Source organism: Triturus cristatus, chromosome 7 (genome assembly GCF_964204655.1).
Source record: "Triturus cristatus chromosome 7, aTriCri1.1, whole genome shotgun sequence".
Classification (NCBI taxonomy): domain Eukaryota; kingdom Metazoa; phylum Chordata; class Amphibia; order Caudata; family Salamandridae; genus Triturus; species Triturus cristatus.
In genome coordinates this window covers 1,274,006,277-1,274,028,186 of record NC_140590.1, presented here as the reverse complement: position 1 = coordinate 1,274,028,186, position 21,910 = coordinate 1,274,006,277, and the positions used below count along the sequence as shown (strand labels likewise).

At 49.6% G+C, this 21,910-nt stretch overlaps 1 protein-coding gene across 4 annotated transcripts in view; it reads right to left on the bottom strand.

The window, feature by feature from the left end:
- Positions 1 to 21,910, bottom strand: part of TAOK2 (TAO kinase 2) — an 867,950-nt gene that overhangs the window by 71,368 nt on the left and 774,672 nt on the right. For all 4 annotated transcript variants that reach the window (XM_085618801.1, XM_085618799.1, XM_085618802.1 and 1 more), the window contains exon 19: positions 21,101 to 21,304. In XM_085618801.1, coding sequence (XP_085474927.1) covers positions 21,101 to 21,304 — 204 coding nt within the window. The remainder of the gene's footprint in view (positions 1 to 21,100; positions 21,305 to 21,910) is intronic.

The following is a 21,910-nucleotide window of genomic DNA, read 5'->3' as shown; positions in this document are numbered from 1 at the left end:
CGGGCAGGCATCTGTCTGTCCAGAAGGCAGAGGTGTGCTTGAAGCAAGGCTTTGAGCACCAGCAACCACCTGCAGCGCCACAGGGAGCCCCACGGGACTATGCGGCGCGGCAGGGGTGCTATGGGTCGTAGAGGGATACCCAGCCGGGCCGCACCCTGACGCAAGGCCTTCAGCACCAGCAACCACCTGCGACGCCACAAGGAGCCCCACGGGACTATGTGACGCGGCAGGGGTGCTATGGGTCAGAGGGAGACCCAGCCGGGCCGCATCCTGACACCACATCTCCTTCGTCCTTGGGGGGGCAAGGGCTTATTTGGGGCGGGGGGGGGGGGGGGCGAACCCACCGGCGAGTCTGTCGGGGACCCGGGTAAGTAGCGGAGGCCCCGAGGACGCCCCAGGGACAGGAGCGGACCACAGGGAGGCCTGCAGAGCCGCGGCTTAGGCATCCATTTGGGACTGAGTCGCCCCCACACCCGGATAGGGTGGATAGGGGATGGGCGACTCCCGGGGGGCGCACGTCCGGAGCGTTCCGGGAACCAGTGCCCCCGACAACAGACGGAAGTGAGGTCGAGGACCTCGGCGACATGCAACGCGACTTACCCATAAGGGGTGAACAACGTCTTCAGGCCCCAGAGGGCGACAGACGCCGCAACTGGAAACCAGAGGGGCCTGCCGGCGATGAGAAGCCCGGACAGGCGAGCCGAAAGGAGCTGCATCCGGTGCTCCCACCGGGACTTCAGCTTGAGGTGTTGGCAGGCGTTGCAATCCGTCGAGTCGTGGTGTTCGCCCAAACACCCATACAGAGACGTCAGGGCGGGGTCGTGTGGCGCCGTCCCCCGGCGCACAGAGGTGCTGCTGCATAGAATTTTCCGAATCGCCTGGGGATATTCCAAGTAAACTGAAAACTGAAAAGAGGGACTGCTGATGATATTTGAGGCCAATCAAATGGAGTTGAGGTCAATGGTTTTCTAGGATGCGATGTCACATGTCGAGGTGGATAAAAATAGCCAAGGGCAACGCTCTAATGGAGGAGGCCGGGCCCGTTCTATTACATTAGCTAGCTGCATGGAGAATCCTTCCAGCCAAGTGGGGTCGATTAAGGTTAATAATTCTGCAGTCATCACCTGTACTCTTTTTCGAATCCCCTATCCAGGCCACCCTTCGTACAATGATGATGTGTCTCTCCACTCTGATACCCATTGTTGAGCCAATAAAGGACCTTATTCTTCAGTTGATGGTAGTCCTCTATAAAACCCTGCTTTAAGACTGGCACATTTCCCAAACCCACAACATACAGAGTTGCTTCCGGGGGTGAACAAATAGAATTTAGACCCTGGATCAATATGTCCTGCGCTCTGGAAGCAAGAGTTGAGACTTCATCTGCCACCCTCGTATAAGTGGCCAGCATCAGACCTGGGTGAAACCTAAGGACATGAACTCGCCTGCAGTCCACCTGTAGAAGGTAGATGTTGACAATCACAGGTGAAGCGGCCAGATGGAGGGGCGATGGGCCAAAGATGTGTAGGTCGTGCCTTTAAAGTCTTGCTTCTAATTGATGTTACAAGTGCCGGGACTGCAGCTACATCAGTTACGCCACTGGGGCAGGTAGTAAGGTTAGATGACTTAATACATTGAGATAAATGTAAAAGTTCCTTCTCAATAAAGGACAGCCTTTCCTTTAGTGGTTCCAATTTAGAGTCTAATTGAACCGAAAGGAAAGCCATACAAGCTTCTAGCATGGCCGCCAGTTTGAGGCTGGGACTAGACCCATGGGCGTCCAATGGTACAGTATCTGGGTTTGTGAATGGATTATTAAGATCATCCGGATCACCTGGATCACCCCCGCCCCCTAGGTCATCATCATCATCCTGTGGGGGTGGTGTATGTGATGGAGATGGTAGTGGTGGTGGAGGCAGAGGGGGTGGGGTAGGAGGTGGAACAGGAGAGGAAGGAGGAATTGGGGATGTTGCCGAGTCCTCCTTCTTTATAAGAACTGGGGCAGGAGTTGTATCCGGTTTCCGTTTCCTACAAGGTACAGCAGTGACATGTCCAGTTTTTGGATTAATATGGATCCTTTTTTGTGTTGGATCTGGGTGGAAAAGTTCTTGGTCTTGAGGAACAGACTTTGGCGCCGATTTTTTAGGTTCCGATCGAGGTTTTGGGTGATCGGTAGAGTCTTTGGCTTTAGGAGGTGTATTATAGTCCTTAGCCGGTAGTTTCGGTGCCGATGAAGGTTTCGGTGCCGAAGTTGAGTCTTTAGGCTTGGGAGCTTTCGGTGCCGGCTTGTCTATGGGCCTCGGTGTTTTCGGTGCCGAAGGTGCCGGAGCCGGTTTCGGTGCCGAGAGGTCTTGTGTCTTCAGTGCCGAAGGTGCCGATGGCACAATGATATGTGGTTTGCTCGGGCCCGAGCCAGTGGAAGGCTTGTGTTTCTTCAGAGCAGAGCCCTGAAGGCGGGGCTTCTGAAGGGTGTTTTCGGTCTCGACTGGGGCCAGCTGGCGAAGTCTTGACCAATGCCTTTGGTTTTGGAGAGGTTGGGGTAGGGGCAGTATTACTCACGCGTTGCCCTGGAGTAATGGGGTCGTCTGAGTCGTCTGCTTCTGAGATAATTTGAAGTTCCTCGGAATCTTTTTCGGGGACATCGGGACCCTCATCGAAGATGTTCTCTGGTTCCGGGGCTGGTCTGTGTGCCATGATATGGCGTCGAGCTCTTCGATCCCGAATGGTCATTTTGGATCGAAATGCGGCGCAGGCTGGACAGCTGGACTCGCTGTGATACGGCGAGAGGCACAGGTTGCAGACTGTATGATGGTCACTGTGTGGGAATTTTGCTCCACACTGGGGGCATTTTTTAAACGGCGTCCTTTCCATGAGCCGTAGGCCTTACGGCGCGGATAGGTCCAATCGCCCGCGTCGACGTCCGGAACCGGTCCGATGAATTCGATGTCGAGTGAAGGTGCCTCGATGTAGTTTTAGAAAAGTTTTTCGCTTCGAAAGCTTGTTTTTTGAAGTTTTCTACTGGAGTGGAAGAGTTGCATACGAACCCGATGGCGGAAAAAAACAATCTGAGGATGGAGTGGATGCCCATGCGCACTGTAGTCCAAGGGAGGAGTCACCTATCTCGTGACCAAAGACTTCTTCCGAAGACAACAACCTGCCAGCATCCGAGCCCAACACCAGATGGCGATCTAGCCTAAGTGTGTGATCTGCAGCTCATATGCCTCGAACATTAGTTTGCCTTCCTGGACTAAATCTTGAGCCTTTGTCCTATGCTCCTCTGGGAGAAACTGAAGTGATTGTTCCATTTCATCCCAGTGGGCTCTATTGTATCCTGCTATTAAGCCTTGCTCATTAGCGATACGCCATTGGTTAGCTGCTTGCGGAGCCACCTGTTTACCCGAAGCATTGATAAGCTTTGATTCTTTATCTGGGGGAGAGGCATCCCCAGATGCTTGATAGTTAGCCCTTTCTCTAGCATTTGATACTACTAAAGAATCAAGTGCTAACTGACCCTTAATAAAAATAGGATCCGTGGGGGAACATTTATATTTTATCTACTCTAGGAGTAAGGATTCTGGCACAGACAATCTTTAAAAATATCATCTGTGTGCCTTAACATACCCTTGAACATGAATACAATAGAAATGAAGGTAGAGGCTACAAGAGACCGCACCTGACAACGAAAAGTGTCTTAAAATAACATAGTGCAAAGAACCAAGGAGCACTCCCCTCTATGCTCCTTAAGTAGGAAACAAATCCTATGGCAACATTATACACAAGAAGGTTCAGCACTATTCAACTAATTATAACAATCAACATCAATATTCAATAAACAGTGGGCACGCAAGAAAATGTCCAGATCCCTGATGTGAATTTCTTAAAGGATTTTCTCTTTATTGCATTTTTTAACTGAAATTCTTATTAATTCTGAAATTGTGGAACACACCCGCTACGGGCCACCAAGCCATTGCTGATAATGTCCACCATATAAAGGTCTAGGGAAACTGGGATTCCTTGACACATGGTTGAAATCGACAGCGCCATTGTGAATACACTCTTTTGACACTTTATGAAGCCCTGAAGAAGTCTCTTCGTGAGACGAAACGCGTCGGCTATGACCTTCTGTTCTTATGAAAAAAATACAATAAAGAGAAAATCATTTAAAAAATCCACATCAGGGATCTGGACATTTTCTTGCATGCCCACTGTTTCTTGAATATTGATGTTGATTGTTATAATTTGTTGAATAGTGCTGAACCTTCTTGTGTAGAATACCCTTGAACATGGGTAGTGTCTGATTGGACTAAAGGGATCCTAGAGTGTCAAAGACAAACTCTTCCTCTATTGAGTCTTTATGTAGCTCCACCCCATGGTTTTCTGCTGCTCTAGCTCGGTTTAATCTGTAGTGGATCAAGCTGTGGAGGGGAGGGAGGGGGAGGAGATGGAAGTGTATGAAAAGGACTAGTGCCTACACTTTTTTTCTTGAGAAGAAATTTGCATGGGTTATCATCCTCAGAAAGTTTGTGATTATATGGTGTTTTAGCATGGATATGCCCTGTGTCAGGGTGAATGTACAGCTATTTCTGTTTTGGATCCAGTTTAGGAGGTACAGTTTCTAAGCTTGGATCCGGTTGTGCTGTAGGCAAGTCTTTGCTTTTCTCCGTCAAAGCTTTCGGAGTCGAGCCGAAATGTCCTTTCGGTCCCGAAGGTTTCGACTTCGAGGGATGTTTCTTAATTTTCAGTGTTGAAGATTTCGGTTCCGAAGGTTTTTCGGAACCCATCTTGAATTTGAAGCTGGACGATCTCGGCTCGGAAGTAGGCTTTGTCCGACCCGGTTCTGAGCCGGACGGCTTTTCAGAGTTTCGGTGCCGAGCCATGAGGCGGAGCATTGGAAACCTCTTCTCAGTGCCGACCTTGGTCATGAGGCGAAGGTGGTCCCGAAGCCTTAGACTTCTTAGGGAGGGGGGGGGGGGGGGGGGGAGAAGGTGTCTTCAGTACTCACATACCTACAGCACATCATCGCCCTCAAGGTCGATCTGTAAGTCTGATCCGGAGTCAGACACAGCTGAAGCCATCTCCTCCTCTGCCGCCGATACCTCTTCGTGTTCGGAGTGTTCGCCGAAGAGGTCTGGTGTGACATCCAACAGCTGCATCTCTCGACGTTGAGCCTGGCGATCACGGAGAGTCTTCTTTGACTTGAAGGATCGGCACGTGTCACAGTCTTGCTCTTTGTTCTCGGGGGACATGCACAAATTACACACCGGATGAGTCTCAATACGCAGATATTACGCGTGGCAAAGGGGACAGAATTTAAATGGAGTCCGTTCCATCATCGTGGAGCCGAATGGACACGGATGGGCCGGAAGGCAGCCCGCAGATCATCTGATCAAAATGTCGAAGTTTCTTGAAATTCAAATCGAACCGTGGAAAAAGAAAACACGTTTGAAAACAATACCTTCGAGGTAGAGAGAGTGCGCACAGAGGGGGAACCCGAGGATCGATAGCGGAGCGCAGCAATACCCGACCGAACCCTAAGGCGGAAAAAAACCAATCCAACAATGGAGTTCATGCCCATGTGCACTATCACTTAAAGGAGGAGTCTCTTACCTTGTGACTGGAAATACTTCTTCGAACAAAAACAACTTAAAAACATACGGACCCAACACTAGATGGCAGGAGTATGCAAAGCATGTGATCTATAGCTCACATGCCTCGGACATGAAGTTATCGCTTACCAGGTAAGTACTCAGTCTTTGGGGTTGAGTTTCTGGGGTTAGAACAAGGGTTCCCCCAGGGTCGAGGATGCACTCTTGTTACATCCTCAGCGGCCCTAGGGCAGCCGGGTGCATAGTGCTGAGGCCCAATGTTATCCATTGGGGGATAGGGGGCCTCCGGTTGGTGGCTGCTTGAGAGCAGGCCATTGGGTTGTGGGAGCAAAGCTCCAGGTGTTAGGCTCAGGGCAAAGGGGGTTCCTGTTTAGCACACAAAGAGCACCCGCAGCAGCGTCTGGGTGCAGAGTGGTGTTTTTGCGTTGGGTGCCTTATTGATTTCAAAGGGAATTCTACGGTTTCAACAAAGACTGCAGTCTCGGGACAAAGATCTCCTGGAGGTGACCACCGGTTGGAGAGGTAAGTTGGGATGCCGGGACACCGTCGGTTGGGCCACCCAGTGCCGTGGGACTTTAGGTGCAGGGTTGTCTTTAGACGGCGGGTTTCTCTTACCAGCTCCTGTCGTGGGTATCTTCCAGAAAGAGGCTGCAGGCTTAGCTGAGAGATTCGAGGCAGATCAGAGATCACCAGATATCGGGTCAGGATCGCTGGGGAGACCTCCTCCTGGTGTTGGGCCACTCAAACTCAAGCCGTGGGCGACAGGTGCAGACTCACGGATTTGGCAGGAGCCAGAGTCTGTGCGTGAACAAATCTGGGATTAACAGGAGACAGTCTTTTTCTTTGGAAGGCAGGGCAGGTCCTCTGGGTTCTTGAGGTTGCTGGCTGCAGGACACACCGGAGTTTCGCTTCTGCAGTTTCGAGGTTGGGACAGGCCGGAAGGGCTGGGGCCAATTCAGTGGGCGTCCTCCTCTTCTTCGCTTCAGCACGGCTGTTCAGTCCTTCTTTTCTTCTTGGTCGTTTGTCTGAGGAGGCAGGTTTCGGGTGTGCCCCTTAATACTAGATTTAGGGGCGTTACAGGTAAATGAAGGTTGGGACCAATGGGTCCCTTCCTTGGGGTGGGTACACCTTCTATTATGCCACTCTGCTAGATGGCGGGGACTAAGTTGTGCTTCACCTCACCTCCCCCACCTGAGGGGTGGGGTTGGCAAAGGTGGGCACACCTCCCTTCCTCACTTGGCTTTCCCGCCTGTTCTCCCATCCAAAGTCGGGGTCAGAACCGGTGGGGACCAGTTGCTGGAAAAACAAAAGGCATGGGGAGGCTCACAAAGGTGGCAAGCCTTTGAAGCTTCCTCTTCGTGGACCCTGCCTATCCTGGGAGAGGAGGCTTGGCACCTCGTCTCAGGATGTGCATTGTTTCAGACCCCCAAGAGCAGCACGCTCTCGACCCAGGGGTCCAGAAACATGTCTGGTGGTGGCAGCAGGTGAGCAGCCACTCAGCCTGGACACTAGTGTTAGGACATTTTTCAGGGGGCATCTCTAAGAAGCCCTGTGTGCACTTTTCATTAAAACCTACACTGGCATCAGTGTGGGTTTAATGTGCTGAGAAGTTTGAAACCAAACTTCCCAGTTTTCAGTAAAGCCCTTATGGTAATGTGGAGTTCGTAATGACAAACTCCCAGCACCATATACTCTTAATGGCATTACTGCACTTACAATGTCTAAGAATAGGCTTAGGCACTGTAGGGGTAAAGGGCTCATGCACCTGTTCCCTGACTACTAGTGCACCCAGCTAGAGGGGTGGCCGACCTATGCCAGGGCAGTGGGTTGGAGGCATAGCACACAGGGATGGGTGCCATGTCGACTCCTCACTTAGTTCTGCACCAAAACATGGAGCCTGCAAAGGCAGTGTGTGTGTGTGTGTGTGTATAAAGGTACAGGGCCTCTAAGGGTGGCACAATAAGTGCTGCAGCCTTTAGGGGACTTACCTGGCAACAGTGCCCTTGGTACCGGTGGTGCCATTTACAAGGGACAGCCCTGTGGCCAAAGATTATCAATTGGGTTCGTCTTCAATGCAGTATAGGGAAAGAATATAGGCCCTGGGTACCTGTTTGTTAGGATCCCAGGGCACACTCAGTCAATGTACATCAGCAGTTTAGCAAGAAGTGGGGATAGCCATGCAACAAAAGAGGGCACTTTCTTACAATAATTCATTTCAGCCTTAAGGATTGATTCAAAGGGTCCCCTCATAAGATGGCTAGAATCATATTTAGCTGTCAAATAATCTGTGGTTTCTTAACTGGAGTGTACGGACTAAAAAGTCCTTGTAAGAATTCCATTATCAGTTTGTCAGACTATAAAGAATTCTGATTCCAAGATATTCTGATAAACAGAAACAATTCCTGCCTAGTGGATATATACAATCATAGCCCTACCGTCGTGTGTTGCGCTCTCTAATGTATGTTTTTTCACTGTAATTGTATACATAAACCAGGCATGAATTCTTTGTTTATTGTTGTCCCTTTCCCCTGGTCCTGCTGGTGTATCTGCTCTCAGGGGCCCTCTGCTTTTTGTTCCAAGATCTTCTGAACCTAGAAACTGCTGAGAGGTGAACCTTGATCGAATTATCCGAAAGCCCAGATTAAGCTTGGTTCCGAAGGTATGGTAATACCTGAGCTGGGGTAAAAGAAAAGGGATGGCAGTTGTCAAACGCAAATTGCAGAATCAAGCCCATTTTGCCTTATATGACTGGCTCATAGATGCAGCCCTTGCTTCAGCTAATATATCTGCTGAGGAATATTAAATAAGTGTAACTCGTTGTAGGAAACTGGATTTTTGTTGCGGTAGTCCCCCCACTTTTTGACCGGTATTTGATGCAACTTTCACTGGAGTGCACTGGGTTCCTGCTAACAAGGTCGCCAGTGTTCTTTCACCCAAACTGTACAATTTTTACCCCAATTGACAACACCTTTCGCACTCTCTATAAGTCCACAGAAAATGGTACATCTGGTACCTAGGGCTTGAGGCAATAAAGAGGGTCACTAAGGGCCGCAGCACGAATTTTACCACCCTAAGGGACCCCTCACCAAACTCATGCAAGACTGCCATTGCAGGCTGCGTGCTTTGGTGCAGACAAAAGTGAAAACACAACATGACATATCCCTTAACACTGCATGTAATATTTGTAAGTCACCCCTATAGCAGGCTTTACAGCCCTAAGTATTACATGCGAGGACATATCTGCATCCGCGGATATGCCCCTGTGCTGGTCAGTTCCATTACTGCCTGTACAAGTGAACAGGGAAGCCATTTTAAAGCATGTGCTGGACACTGGTAAAAACCTAGTTCTGCAGCTACATGATGGCTTCACTGAAAATAAGAAATTTTGGCATCAAATATCTAATTCACAAACCCATCCTGATTCCACTAATGGATTTGTAAATACATGCACACAGAGGGTCCCTTAGAAGTGCTCCCTGACAAACTACCAGCCTCTGGTGCATTGACTGACTGGTCTCTGCCAGTCTACCACACGAGACACGTTTCTGATCTCCCAAGGTGAGGGCCTTTGCTCTCAGGAGGACAGAAACAAAGCCTGCACAGGAACAGGCTGTTCACACCAACTCCTGCAGGATGACCTGCTGATTAGCATTCTAAGAGGCAAGTTTCAAAGATGATGTCGCCTTTGAAATGCGGGTCTGGCGCCCCTTACAGGAGAGGAAGCTGACCCCCCCCTTGTCCAGAATCCTTTGGAACCGGGACAGGCGGGAAAATTAGCTAGTAAGGTAGGCGTTCCCACCCTCAGGCTAGTACCAACCCTAAGGTGACCTAACCTGTAGTGAACACAACTTTTCAGAGATGGCCATCTTGGCGACGGCAAACTTGGGCATTCTGGGACAGGTTTATGCCCACTTCCCACAGGAAGCGGGCATATAGGGGGCATTGTGGCCCCAGTGATCAGTAGGCCATTGTCTACTAAAATACCCTCCTCTAAAGAACAAGTTTTTTTATTTTTATTTTATTTATGCTATTTTGCTTTCCATACAAAAACAGTAGCAGACAGTATACAATCAGTCAAGGTGCGGCATTGATATAATATGCATGTTACATAGGCATGTATTACGTAACTCAGTGTGGTATGGTACAACATCCAGGGCGTTAGGAACCACAGACCTGACAAGCATATAAAGTGCAGTGCAGGGTGAATACATGCAAGGCAATCAAATTAACAGCATTCGGGCATCAGATAAAACGTATCGGGTTAGGTGCACCGGGATGTTTAAAAAAAGGTATAAAATTCGCGGAAGAACCACCATTTTCATTAGCGCTATCCGATCCGCAAACGACAGGGGCAACTTATTCCACCGGTTTACCTGCCCCTCAAGCCGCGCGATGGCTGTGCCAGAGTTAGATTGTATGACAGCTTGCGGGTCCCTACATAGCCAAATTCCTAGATATTTCACAGTATCTGCACACCATGTTATGGGATAGTCTATGTCAAACTGCTGTGCACTCTCCGTGAGAGGCAATATGGTCGACTTGGACCAGTTGATGCCCAGGCCCGAGAATCGTTCAAACCAAACATATTCTCGGATAAGCTGTGCAAGGAACCTCGCCGGCTCTCGGACATACAACACCATGTCGTCCACATACATGGAGACTGCGAGCGGGTGTTGCAAAAACCGCAAGGCCGTTTGGGCATGGCGCTGCCGTAAGGTACAGGCCAGGGGCTCAAGCACAAGAGCAAATAACAGCGGCGATAGTGGAAATCCCTGCCGTGTACCCCGTTGTATAGGGATCTTCTCCGATAGCTGCCCATTAATCCTAACCCATGCCACTGGATTGGTATATAATAATTTAATCCAGTTTGTGAAAACAAATGGAACCCCCATGCGATGTAGGACCGTGACCATATAGGACCAGGATATCGAATCGAACGCTTTTGCAGCGTAAAGCAGGACTGCTACTGCTGGCAGCCTGGGCTCCAGTACATGCATTACTGCAAAAATCGTACGTAAATTGTGCAACGTAGATAGAGTGGGGACAAATCTGGATTGATCTGGAAGGACCATAACGGGAAGGAGTAATTGCAGCCGTGTGGGTAACACTTTCGCTAAAATTTTAACATCCGTGTTGATGAGAGATAAGGGACGGTAGGATTCGCAACTGTCTGGCGACTTCTCAGGCTTTAAGAGGGCAACCACCAGTGCCTCACGCAGGGTTGGCGGAAAGCACTGGGCATCATATGCCTCTTCATATAGCTGCAGGAGACATGGGGCCAACTGGTCGACATTCTTTATAAAACTCAGCCGGCAATCCGTCGGTGCCTGCAGCCTTCCCATTGGGTAGAGCGGCTATAGCATCTTGCACTTCACCCAGTGTGAGCGGGTGCATTAAGAAATCTTGCTGCCTACGCGACAGCCATACCAAAGCGATGTCCTCAAGATATTGCTCAAGCTCTGCAGCATTGGCCGCGGGTTTGTGGGCATACATCCCGGCATAATAGTCTGTAAAGGTATTCAGAATAGTCGGTGTGTCATAGTGTGTGCCAGAAGTGGTAGTGATTGCTTGTATCGTGTGCGTTCTAGTCTGGGGTTCCCGGATACAGCTGGCCAACGTTCTGCCCGGCCGGCCCCCCTCTCCATAATAACACGCCTTGCACCGACGTGACAGGTGATTTACTTCCTGATCAGCTATTTCATTGTACTCCACTATTTTCTTTTTAATGAGTGCTAACGTACTGGGGTCTGCTCGGTCACCATACTTGCGCTCCAAATCATCCAATTCACCCTCCAGCATAGCCATAGAGCGACGTAATGACTTTAATATCCCGGCCTGAAGACTGATACATGTTCCCCGAATGGTTACTTTAAACGCTTCCCACAGCGTCTCCATAGTCTGAACGGACCCTGTGTTGAGTGTGAAATAATCAGAGACAGCCTCCCGGATCCCCTCTCTAAAAACCTGGTCTAGCAAGGAGGACGATTGTAGAGGCCATTGAAAGGGAGGAGGAATGTGAGATGGCAAAGTCATGTCCAGAGCCAACGGTGAGTGATCCGACAGCGTTCGAGGCAGATGTCTTATCATCGTGGCCCATGTGCAGATTTCTTGCATGCCTAGCCAGTAGTCTAAGCGGGACCAGGACTGTCGTGCACACGAGTGACACGTACCCTCTCTAGTGTGCGGGTGCCTTTAGCACCAGATGTCCGTAAGACCCAATTACCACATCCCATCCTGTACAGCTTTAGCAGCTCGTCGGGGGGGGGGATAGTTGAGAGTTTACACCATATTTTAGCAAAAAAGGCGGGATCGTCCACATTAGGACTATACAAATTCACAATACTCAGTTTTGTGTTATAAAGCGTACCTTGCACTATTATATAGTGCCCATCGTCATCTTCATCCATATGCGTTGACACAAAAGGAACACCCCTCTTTACAAGAATCATAACTCCCCGCGCATAAGAGGAATATGAGGCAGCCATCCGTACCCCCGCCCATCTAGTGGCAACCTGTGAGACTGTCTGTTTAGTGAGATGTGTCTCTTGCAACAGGGCAATTTGGATATGATGCCGGTCTAAATAAGACAGTACCTGTTGCACTTTCTTGGCATTATCAAGACCCCGCACATTCCAGCTAATCCAGGAAATATTAAATCTTTGTGAATCTGCCATGTCCGCACCCTTCAGCCATAAAGCCCACCACACAAGTTAGAAAATATGGGTCATACAAAGCTGTGTCCGCTGTATCCTTCCATTCAATGCCATTATAAAACACCATTGATCCCCAACCACCCCTCCCAGCCACAGCAGCAAGAAACACGCGCTGCAAGTAGACCCCCAATGAACATAACAAAAACAAAACATTCCTCTCACAGTACACATCAGGAAAAGAGTGGAGAACAACAAGAACCCTGTAAGGGCGCCAGAAGAAGCCCTAACAAAAAACGAAACCTTTTGGGGTATTCCCATAAAGTGGGTCGCTAGTAGCCCTCGGCCCCCCGCAGAGACAGGGTGGGCCGAGATGGGTAGAAATAGACTAACCAACACATGACCTATCAGCAAACATCAGTGGCTGATATCCTCAACCACTCATTAAAGCAATATCTGGTGCTTAGCACTCCCCCGAACTTGAGCTCATGTCGACATATAGTTAACCTATGAACAGACCCTATCAAACATAAGACAATATCATGTAGACATTTATCAGAATACAGGGGTTATTCCCGGAGCGTAGACTGATCCAACATTTTGCATGTAAGAGTCCATCATCACAGGACTAGCCATACAGTTAGGAGGAACTCCAACAAAGTATCACATGCTCATCCTTCAGAGTCGGAGTTCCCACCCCTCTCTCGCGGCATCTCCTGTCGCTCAAGTCGCCGGATATATTGAAGAGCGTCTTTTGGTGTTGTAAAAATACGCGCCTTCCCATTATGTTGTATGCGCAGATGGGCAAGGTAGAGCATGGCATACTGAATCTGGAGAGCTTGTAACTTTTTCTTGACCGTTTGAAATTCCCGGTGAGCTTGCTGTACTGCAACGGTGAAATCAGGAAAAAGCTCTATCCTCATCCCTTGGTACTCCAGCCTTCCCTTTTCTCTAGCCAGCCGGAGCGCAGTGTCCCTGTCCCTATAATTCAGGAGTCTGGCAATTATAGGACGTGGAGGAGCGCCTGGGACCAGCCGAGCAGCTAAAGAACGGTGGGCTCGCTCAACTATTAGCACCTTTGAGAAGTGCTCCGCCCCCAGCAGTGTCGTGAGCAGCGTTTCGACGTATGCCTCCATGGGTCCGGTGTTGGTGGTTTCCGAAATTCCAGTTATGCGAAGATTATTTCTGCGGGAGCGGGCTTCGATGTCCTCATTCTTCGCCTTGATGACTTGATGTATTTTCTCCATGCTAGCACATGTCGCACTGACCGCGTCTACGCGATCCTCTGTAGTCGAAATGCGCTGCTCAGCCTCTGCGATCTGCGAGTCGTGCTTCGTAATCTTCGATGCCATGGTATCCATACGTAGGTTGATGTGGTCAATTTTGGCGTCAATAGTGCGCAGGCTTTGTTGCATACTGAGCATCATACGCTCCAGCTTTGTAGTCGCACATGCCTCCGGGGCAATGGGCGTCGTGGCTTTAGTGTAGTTTAGTTTGTTGCTTGTCGGTCTTGCCCATGTTGAGAGACTTCAAGCTTTCAGAATCTTGGGCCGGGCGTCACCTGGCCCCAGGGCGCGACCAGAGCAGTTCAGGTAGATACAATCCAACACTATAAGCCCACGGTATTCCAATGGATGCACCAAAGGCGGATCCTAGAAGCTGGTCACGTCCATAAGACGCCCAGAGCAACAACAAACAGACCCCAGTGCTGCCAGACAGTGGTGATGTAGAGCACACTGCGTGTTAGGCTACCACTTTCGAAAAAATACAACTCTGAAAATGCAATTAGGCAGGTGCAACCATGTCCAGCTGTGAATAATGAAACAAGCAGCCCTCAGCACCAGTGGGAGGCCCAGTTACAGCCCGGGTTGCGTGCTGCGACGTGAGGGACGCTGTATACGATGGCCCCGTATTTTACATGCGGGGCAAGCAAGCAGCCAACAACACAGCGCAGAATCAGCCCCTAACTGCTCCAAGTATCCAAATGGCAGTTGTCAGCGTCAAGCAGTAAGTGCCACAAGTAAGGATCCTCATGCAGCGCCAAGACCCAGCACACCATGCAGTGGGCGACAATGTATTTGCGAAAGATGCAGCTGGTGTCCTGACAAGAGCCCTCAGTACTTATAGCCTAGAGGCAGGTCGCGCAATTTACAGCAGGGTTGTAAAGGCCTCTGCATGTCAGTAGGCTGGAAGATCCAAAATAGCTAAGAAGCAGCTGTCTGAGGCTGCCAGCAGGTGCTGCAGTGAAGTGTCCCCAGGCAGCGCGGAAATTCAGCGTGTCGCAAACTGAGCACGCTGAAAGTGCAGTAAAACAAATCATAAGGAGCACTCACCGGCGGGAACTGGCAGTAGAAGCGGGCTGCAGCGGAGGTGCATCTGCCTCCGTAGGTGATTGAGGCGTGGATCGCGTACAGGGGAAGCCTCCGCTGTCAGTCAGAAGACAGCCCCGCGCCGCAGACACAGACGCGGCCAGCGCCGAGGTCCGTGAGCACAGGCAGCCAGAGACGGACTCACGGGGGACCCAGGGCACAGCAAGCAGGCTTTCATCCCCCCGCACGGTCACACACCTCCCGCCGCACTGTAGCACTCCAAACACCGGCCCGCCGTCCGCGAGCCACAGGACCCTGCACCACAGCCGTAGACTAAGTCAGGAGCTGCCTGATGAATGACTTCCCTCCGTCACTCGGAGCCGCGAAGCGGCGGCCTGCCAGTGTCCCATACCGACAGCGGTGCACCAATAATTAACACACCATGCGCCGGGAGCCAGGCAGACAGAGAGAGCAGCGGCTCCCCGCAAATCAGCTGCAAATGTTTCAGTGCGCTAGTTAGGGAAGAGATGAACAGCCCGTACTCTCGGGAGCCGCCATTTTACCTCAGGTGAGGTCCGGCCAGATGTAGCGAGGCAAGAGGAGGCAGAGGCGACCAAGTTACGAATGAAAACTGCCAAAGTGCTCCTCTGCGTAGCAAAACCAGTTACTGATCTGTTTCAGACATGGATGGCACCAGGTATCGCGGATGATTGACGGATTATTATTTGGGCCAGCAGAGCTGCACTAAAGTGCGGCCATTTTGCTCCGGGCTCCCTAGCGCCTCACCCCTAAAGAACAAGTTACTTACCTTTGGTAATACATTAGCTGGTAGAAACAATATCTAGCTGCAGATGTCTTACCTTTGTATTTCCCAGGCATCAGACTGGCTCAGGAAACATTTGCGTGAGCAGTACCCCTGCATGTATCGGATGGCCCTGTGTGGCGTGGGCGACGCGGGATGCGATATCGTTGTCACCTATATAGGCATGTAAACGTCAATTACTTTTCACGACTTTCCAAACCAGAAGCGCAGAGCCATGAAGTGAACCAACTAGTGTGTGTCCAAACTAGAGCCCTGAAAAGGGCAGTAGTGTTTAGCAAATGTGTGCAGGGAAGCCCACGTTGCTGCCTGACAGATCTCCATGACTGGCACCCCAAGAGCTAACTCAGTGGTTGTAGTCTTCCCTCTGGTGGAATATGCCCTTAAGCCCTCAGGAGGCTGTTTTATAGCTAGGGCATAGCAGATCTTTATACAAAGAACGACCCAGCGCGTAAAGGACCACCTCTGTACTGCCAGACCTTTTTTAGCTACCAAATAGCCCACGAAGAGTTGGTCATCCATCCGAACTCTTGTGCGGGCAAGGTAGAACAACAATGGTCTTTTGGGGTCCAGACGATGGAGTAGTTCCTCATCTTTAGAGGAATGTAGAGGAGCATAAAAGGTAGGCAGTGTGACTGATTAACCCAAATGGAATGGAGTCACCACTTTAGGTAGGAAAGAGGCCCAGATGCGAAGCACCACCTTATCCGGAAATATCATAAGATAGGGAGGCTTTGATGGTAAAACCTGCAGTTCACTCTGTACAGAATGTATTGTCACCAGAAATGCTGCCTTGATGGTAAGTAACAGGAGGTGACAATTCTGTAGCGGCTCAAAGGGAGCACACATGAGCCAAGTGAGAACCAAATTCAGATCCTACGGAGGCATAATAAAGGGCACAGGGGGGAAACATATGTACAAAGAGGCGGAGAGTTGACATGTTCGGAGGGAGAACCTTCCCCTGCTGCTGTGACAGAAGATAGTCCCAAAGGGAGAGATTGATCGGAGGATCGATGCTCATTTTCAGAAGCTCGGGATACCACACTCTCCGTGCCCAGTCTGGAGCCACAAGGACGACTTGGGGCCCCAGACGTTTCCGAACTTCTTGAGAACTCTGGGCAGGAGTGGCATGGGTAGGAAGGCGTACTTAAAGGCTGAACTCCATTCGCGACAAAAAGCGCTGCTGTGCTATAACCCCCTGGAAACTCCAAAGCGCAATACTGCCGACATTGCTAGTTCTCTACGGAGGTGAACAGTGTGCGTTCTCTTCGGGGGGTGAAGAGATCTAATCAAGGCTCTCCCCACTGTTGAAAGAGACCCTGCGCTACCTCCTGGCGGAGATGCCATTCATGAACCCTTAGGCATCGACAGCCGAGTTAGTCTTTCCTGGCATTCAGAGCACTTGCTAGATGTTGAACCACCAAGGATATGCCCTGTTCCACTCATGTCCAGAGATGGAGGGCCTCTTGACAAGGGGTCCACAACCCTACCCCGCCTTGCTTGTTGTAATGCACTAACATTCCCTTGACAGAGGGAAGAAATGCTTTCAATGGTAGTCGAATCACCCGGAGGTCCAACAAGTTGATGTCCTCTGATCTCCAACTCTCCTAAATAGCTTCCTCATCCCAGGAGTGATGCATCTGTCACTACTGTGAGATCTAGTTTGGGAAGGGAAAGGGGTCTGCCTTGGACTCAATCGCAGTTCGTAAATCACCACTGCAGGTCCTTTGCAGTTCCTTTTGAAATCTGGACCACATCAGAGATTTTCCCTTGATGCTGCGCCCACTAAATCTTCAGGCCTTACTGCAGAGCCCGCATACGCCATCTGGCATGATTTGTCAACAGGATGCAGGAGGCCATGAGGTCCAGCAGTCTCAGAGTCATTCTCACTGAATTCCAGGATAGAGGCTGAACGATCGGTATAATACCCTGAATATGCTGGACTCACTGCTCGGGAGAATAAGCCCAAAACTGCACTGAGTCCAGAACAGATCTGAGTAAAGGGAGCCTCTGAGAAGAAGTCAGGTGTGACTTCTGCACATTCATAGTGACGGCAAGCAAATGCAGGAGGGTCTGCCGTAGTTTGGGGGTGGGCAACGACAGTCTGGGGCGAGGACGCCTTCAACAGCTAGTTGTCGAGGTAGGGAAAGACTGAAAACCCTATTCTGTGCAGATGAGCTGCAACCACTGCCATCACCTAGGTAACATCCAAGAGGCGCTGGTAAAGCCAGTGAACTGAAAGTGATTGTATTCCTACCTAGAAAAGAAGGTAACGCCTATTGGCAGGCAGGATGGAGATTTGAAAATACGCATCCTGCAAGTCCAACGCTACCAGCCAGTCTCCTTGGTCTAGGGCAGACAAGATCTGAGCCAATGCAAGCATCTTGAATTTCTCCTTTTAGAGGAAGAGGTTGACTGTTCAAAGGTCTAGGACGAAGACCTTTGTTCTTTTTGGTTACCCGAAATCAGCGGAAATAGCAACCACTGCCTACTTCTGATAACGGAACACTTGCCATAGCCCCAATGGCCACGAGAGCTGTAACTTCCTCTCGGAGCAAGATAAGTTGATCTTCAGCCAGCTGTTATTGAGAAGGCAGTAAAGGAGGAGGGAAAGACCGGAAAGGGAGGGAGAATGATCTGCCAGACCCATTCGTCAGATGTTATGGACTGCAGGTAGAGGAGAATATGTTGGATTCTCCCTCCAACTGGACACCCATGGACTTGCAGAACCAAACTAGTAGGACTTGGAACCTGCAGCAGCCGGGGGGTTGGTGACGGAAGACTTCTGGCTACCATTCCCACGAGGTTGGATTGCACCGCGTCCATGTCCTTACACAACTTGGAAAGCTTATGCACAATGGTGGCTGGGGTATGGCTAATGCAGTTAAAAGTCCCTTTCATTGCCACGAAAAGAACGAAAGGCAGACTGTGGGTGAGGTATTACTGAGAGGCCCAAGTGCCTGGCTGTAGCCCACAAGTACTTTAGGCACTTTGGTGCAGAGTCCTCCTCCTCTCCGAAGAGACGAGTCCCATCGAAGGGCAATACCATGAGGTTGGCCTGGACATCCCCTGAAAAGCCAGATGTTCTCACACTGGCGTGGCACCACAAGGCCACCGCCGATGAAACCGCTTTGCCCAGCGAGTCAGTCGTTAGCAGACCACACCTAATGGTGAACATTTCTACCTCCCTACCATCTCTTGTTGCTTGGGAGATGGGAATGCATGGCCCAGGCCTCCTTTGGGACTTGAGCAACCGTTTCCCATAAGGAATGAAAAATGGCCCAAAAGGCATTCAGTGTTCACCAACTGCAATGCTAGGCTAGTGGAAGGAAACCTCTTCTGAAGTGCGTCCAGCCTCTTGGATTTCCTGTTCGGGTGAGTGGAAGGGAATGCGCCATGGGATGTTGAGGCTTGAACTACTAAGCTCTCCGTAGGATGTTGGCTGAGGAAACTTGAATCACCAGACGCAGGGTGATAGCAGTGTGCTACCGCCCTGTTCACAGGAGCACCTGTGCTAGGCCTGTAACAAGTGACTAGAATGGACATTCGCGAGTGCTTAATTGAAGGGCAAAAAGGGTTCGGATAGGAAGCCCCTTGGTGAAGCACTTCTGTTTAGAATTTAGTTTTAACCTGTACCGAGGGCAGCACCAGGGTAAAGACCTACGCTGCCCTCTTCACCACCATAGCTTACGGCGCTCACTCCTCCATAGCAATAGTAGGTGGAGAAAGAAAACCAGCATCTGCAGAGGTGTCCAGTCCACTAGTTTCCGCAAGCTCTTCATACCAGTCCAATTACTCATCAGGAGTGTCTAACTTGTGTTCTATAGGGTTCAGTGACCCCTCCCATTACTGTAACCGCAAAACGTTCAGGCAATGACCTAGAGCCCCTGGGCTCCATCGGCGCTGTAATCAGCATTGATTGATGCCATTCCGACTTAGTCGTCAGGAATCAGAATGGGGCTGGCACCACCAACGAGCACAAGGGAGGGATCGGACCGCTCAAAACCTCAGTGCATGGCTGTGTAAAACTCTTATTTTAGCTGGGTGTCTGTCTCCCAGAAACAGGGTAAGGGAGCGCCGAAAAGGGGGGGGGGGGGGGGGGGGTGTAGCTCTTCTCCGGATCAGCCGTAACTGTTGCGGAGAGAAAAAAAACTGACGTCCGTATGCCTGGGTGGCAGCTATATAGGTGGCTATATAGGTGACCGCAACTTAACATCCAGCGCCAACGCAGATGACACTAAGCAGAGCACAACGGAGCCAACCTATGGCAGGTAGGAGTACTGCTCATGCATAACTTTCTGGAACTAGTCTGAGGTTAGTAATCTTCAGCTAGAAGTATATAAGATTTCAATATTTAGGGGAGCCCCTGGCACCAGAAAATCAGACCCTGCCGACCTGAAAGTAGAAGACTAACATGAACAGTCGCAAAGCGCAAGAACTGAAGACCCAGCAACTGACCTGGTGTTAACCCTGCTGGCCTACCGACTTCGACAACTGCACCATAAGACAGCTTGTCCCACAGCTGTGAAGTCTCCAAAGCCTGAGAGACCTGCAGAAACTTCAACCAAGAACCAAGACTTACCATGGGACAGCGGAACTGTCCCCTGCATCCTGCAGACACCCAAAGAAGAACTGTGAAGTCTCTGGAACCGCCAGGTGACTTTTGGCATAAATATTCAAAGCTGTGCAGCAAACCAAGAGTAGTCTGGATACAATTAACTGGAAAGAACCCTCACATTGATGCGAATAAGCAAAGAGTGTAAACAAGAGGTTCAAGAAATATGGGAATGATGATCTTACAAGATATTGGAAAGATGTCGATTCTCACACTTTAAAGTATGGTGATGGATTTTTTTTTACATTTTAATTTCTTAGCAACGTATGGCAAACACTGATTTGTCATTATTTATTCTTGCCAACTGTCCTGTCCATTCACAAAACCTATTTTAGTTTCAGTTGAGGGCTTTTGCCAGGGTAGTAGCAAGGACATAAGTACTACAGAGAAGGCAACCTTGTTGCAAATCATTCAGTGGAATAACTTACATGTCTTTGTGGAAAGTAGCTGTGATCTTGTATATCATTTTTGTTTAACTTTCATGTGTGGACCAGTGTCTATGTCCACAGATCTAGAAATTATGCTCCCCAATATTCCAGGGATGCTGCATGGTTTGAATTACTTGGGGTAGTTCCTGAAAGGAGAGACTAATGGAGAGATTCGGTGAGTGCTAACATCAGGCTAAAACTGCTTGTAAAGCCACTTTAACCACCAAATTGTCATCCCAATAGCCTTTCTTCTGTTGGCAGAGTTTTTTTTTTTTTTTTTTTAATGACTTCACGTGTGGTGCCACTGACCTCAGCATTCAGAAACTATGACAGCAACACAAGTAATAAGCACTGCCAAACTGTTGGGCAAGCCCCAGCTTTCTGACAAAGTATTTAGATGCAAAAACTCAGTTATGAGCCTTACTCAAAGAAACACTGGCATGGTGTCAAATAGGGCTACAGTCGTAATTTTATCTCTCAATGCCTTCTCTGCCAATGGTGGTTTCAGTGAACCTTGAGTTCTGAGATGTTTTGCTGCTGTTGGGAGCTTAACCCCATCCAAGGAGACTCTTGTGAAGGGAACATGCACTTTGCCAGAGACAAAACCAATCTACCACCTTCCCTGAAAAGAGCATGCCAAATGTTCACCTTCAAACTCCTACTGCAAGGTCTCACCTCCCGGAGCAGGTCCTGGTCCAAGTTGTGCCGAGCCAGCAGCATCTTCCTCTTGTACTGTCGACACTGCAACTCAAAGTATTGGCGCTGACGTCGCAGAAGGTTGGCCTCCTCTTCAGCCTGGTAGTGCTGCATGGTCTCCTTCTGACGCAGCAGCCACTCCTGCTTTTCACGTTTTGGGGTGCTCTGGTTCTCGTGCAGCTCCTAGCAACACAAAAAGCGGTGGAGCTGGTCAAAAGAACGAAGAAAAAAAAAGCAGTTCTTCACACAACTCCCAGTACCTTCTCCCAAAGGAGGACCAGTACACATGAAGCTCAAAAAAAGGAACACTTATCGGTCTATTTTTATGGCAACGTAAGTTACAGTAGTAATTCTCACTCAATAACTGGAATTGTGTGCAGAGACTATGAAAAAGGGGGCAGAATTTTTTGTGCAAACAAGGAACGGTTTTCTGACGTAATATTACTTCAGTATTCTGCGGAAGATACCATGATTGTATACTACACACTGGAAATGTTCTGCCTTCTTTAACATCGATGACCTTTGCATATCTAGATGTGCTGCAAAGGTAATTCTGCCCTGTAAGAAGCTGGCTCTCTATATAGTGCACCAAAATAAGGTACACTGTGCAGGGAGTCGAGGCAAACCCCAAAGTAATTACAGAGGCACAAATGACAGCCCAAATGCTCTCTTTTGTGGTAGTGTGGGCGAAAAGTTAGGCATTACAGAGGGTATTGCTAAGCATTTATTGCATACACAAAGGCAGTATAGGAGACTGACAACAAAATCAGACACTAATTTATAAAAATA